At 37.1% G+C, this 1,974-nt stretch overlaps 1 protein-coding gene across 1 annotated transcript in view; it reads right to left on the bottom strand.

Annotated features, from left to right (window-relative positions):
* Positions 1–482, bottom strand: part of vamp3 (vesicle-associated membrane protein 3 (cellubrevin)) — a 15,759-nt gene extending 15,277 nt beyond the window's left edge. Inside the window, exon 1 of the mRNA XM_005739428.1 lies at positions 370–482. Coding sequence (XP_005739485.1) covers positions 370–371 — 2 coding nt within the window. The 5' untranslated portion in view covers positions 372–482. The remainder of the gene's footprint in view (positions 1–369) is intronic.
* Between the last annotated feature and the right edge of the window lie 1,492 nt (positions 483–1,974).

Below are 1,974 nucleotides of genomic sequence, written 5' to 3'. Positions count from 1 at the left end.
TCTAAGCATAGACTAAAACGCTAGCACATATCGTTGTCTAACAGTAAGATTCGTGTAACAGTAACAGCTGTGGCCTGTATACAAACCGATTGTGTACACTCTTTCTTGACTACCTACATAACTAGCAAAGATAAGTTGATATGATGAGGAGTGAGCAACGTTAGATAACTTTAATGCAGCGTTGCTGCTGTGGCTAAGCTAGCTCACATCTCGAAGACGGGGGCACTAGCACTTGTTGCAGGCTAGTAGCAAAAGTTCTGGGCGTTGTTTTTGCGCCCGCGTCTTGAAGTATTACCAGAAAAAAAAACGGAAGCGAAATCGTCAACATCTGACTGACAAATAAAAGTGTGTGGTATAGGATAGACTTACATTGCAAAACGAAATTTCCTCAAACGACACCGCTGCTGATTTTTGCTTGGTAGCTCACTGTCAAGCCGAAACAGTCCCAGCCGTACCAGCGGTTTTTGTGCCGCTTTCAAGGTTGCCGGAATTAGGAACTATCATACGTATTTACATTTCACAAGGAAAATGCGCACTTTAATAAAACCAGAAATCATAGAAATTTCTTTTCATATCGATATCGATACGTGACAATAAATTATAATAACCCATTTAGCCTGGTGACTAACCTTTAGTTGACTACATTTAGCATTTAAATAAAATAAATAAATAAAATAATTTTCCCTGCAAACTTACAGTAAATACATAAACTTTTACAGTACTAAATTATTTTAAAGAAATAAATTACAAAATCGGATAATACTATCTGGTAACTACTTTATTTGATGAAAGCATGAGTTTGCGGTGAGCACGTGAAGGCAACATTAAAGAGGTCGTTGCTTATAGCTTCCGCATGCCTACCATTATTAAAAGCAATTAAAAGCAACGGACACTTCGCACACCTTAGTCAATAATCATTAAAGAGTTAACTACTCAAATCAGTCTTATTCACCTTTTATTGATTTCATTTCTATTTGCAAGCTACAGTAGACATGCAAGGAGCAGGCCCAAGCCCGTGATCAGCATGTGGCTTATGAGAACAAAAAGTCATCCCTATCCACACGTCATCAACAAATACTAACCACCAACAACTGAAAAAATAGGAGTAGCGAAACTTTATTCATTCAAACTTAAAGAGAGTATATATGTGTGTGTATGCAAGTATAGCAGATTTATATGAAACATTTAGAACAAATCAATCTTTAAGTGCTTCCTTAAACTGTAAAAACTGAATGCAGTCTGAAGACAACAGTGAAAGAACTGAGTTTTTGTGTCAGTCACTGAGTTGTAGTATGTGGTTTAAGAGAGCAGGTGCTAATTCCCTAAAATGCTTTATTAATGGATTCATATCATACAAAACTAATGCAAAAACAGTTCTGCAACAACACAACATTGGCCAACACGAGTTAAGTTTATGAGAGAGTTTACTGAGTTTACTTTTGAAGGATAACAGCATTACAAATTTACATTACAAAGTGATCAAAACGCATAATGATATGTGTTTTGGGGTAATCAAAGGCCACAGGAAGGAAACAATAGCCTAGCAACAGAAATGATCCCATTACAGTTGTGTTCAGAAGTTTACATACACTCATCATGGGCATAAATGTCTTGGTAATTTTGTTCTTTCTCCAGGGTGAAATGATTGTACGGAATACATCTTTATTGACTTTAAGACAACTAGAACTGGGTGCATATGTTTGATTTGTTTTTTTTCTCTAATCTACACAGGGTTAAAAGTATGCATGCAGGCTGGAAGATGTCTGGAAGATGACCCAAACTGTTACGGTCTGGGTGAGTCACAGTATTTTCTCCAGCAGCAGCTCTCCTCCTCTGGGTAGAGACTTGTTGCTCCTCCCTGGCTGCCCACCTTTGGGCAATTATTCCACCAGTATATACACAGCAAATTCAAAAGTGTTAAATATTTTGGTGTTAGTAGTCTTCTTGCAAAAGTAGAGTTAATTTTACTCTAAG

This window comes from Pundamilia nyererei, unplaced genomic scaffold (assembly GCF_000239375.1).
Source record: "Pundamilia nyererei isolate P.nyererei 1_Seehausen unplaced genomic scaffold, PunNye1.0 scaffold00092, whole genome shotgun sequence".
In the NCBI taxonomy this organism is placed as follows: domain Eukaryota; kingdom Metazoa; phylum Chordata; class Actinopteri; order Cichliformes; family Cichlidae; genus Pundamilia; species Pundamilia nyererei.
The sequence above is the reverse complement of the archived record's forward strand: the minus strand, read 5'-3'. Positions and strand labels throughout refer to the sequence as shown.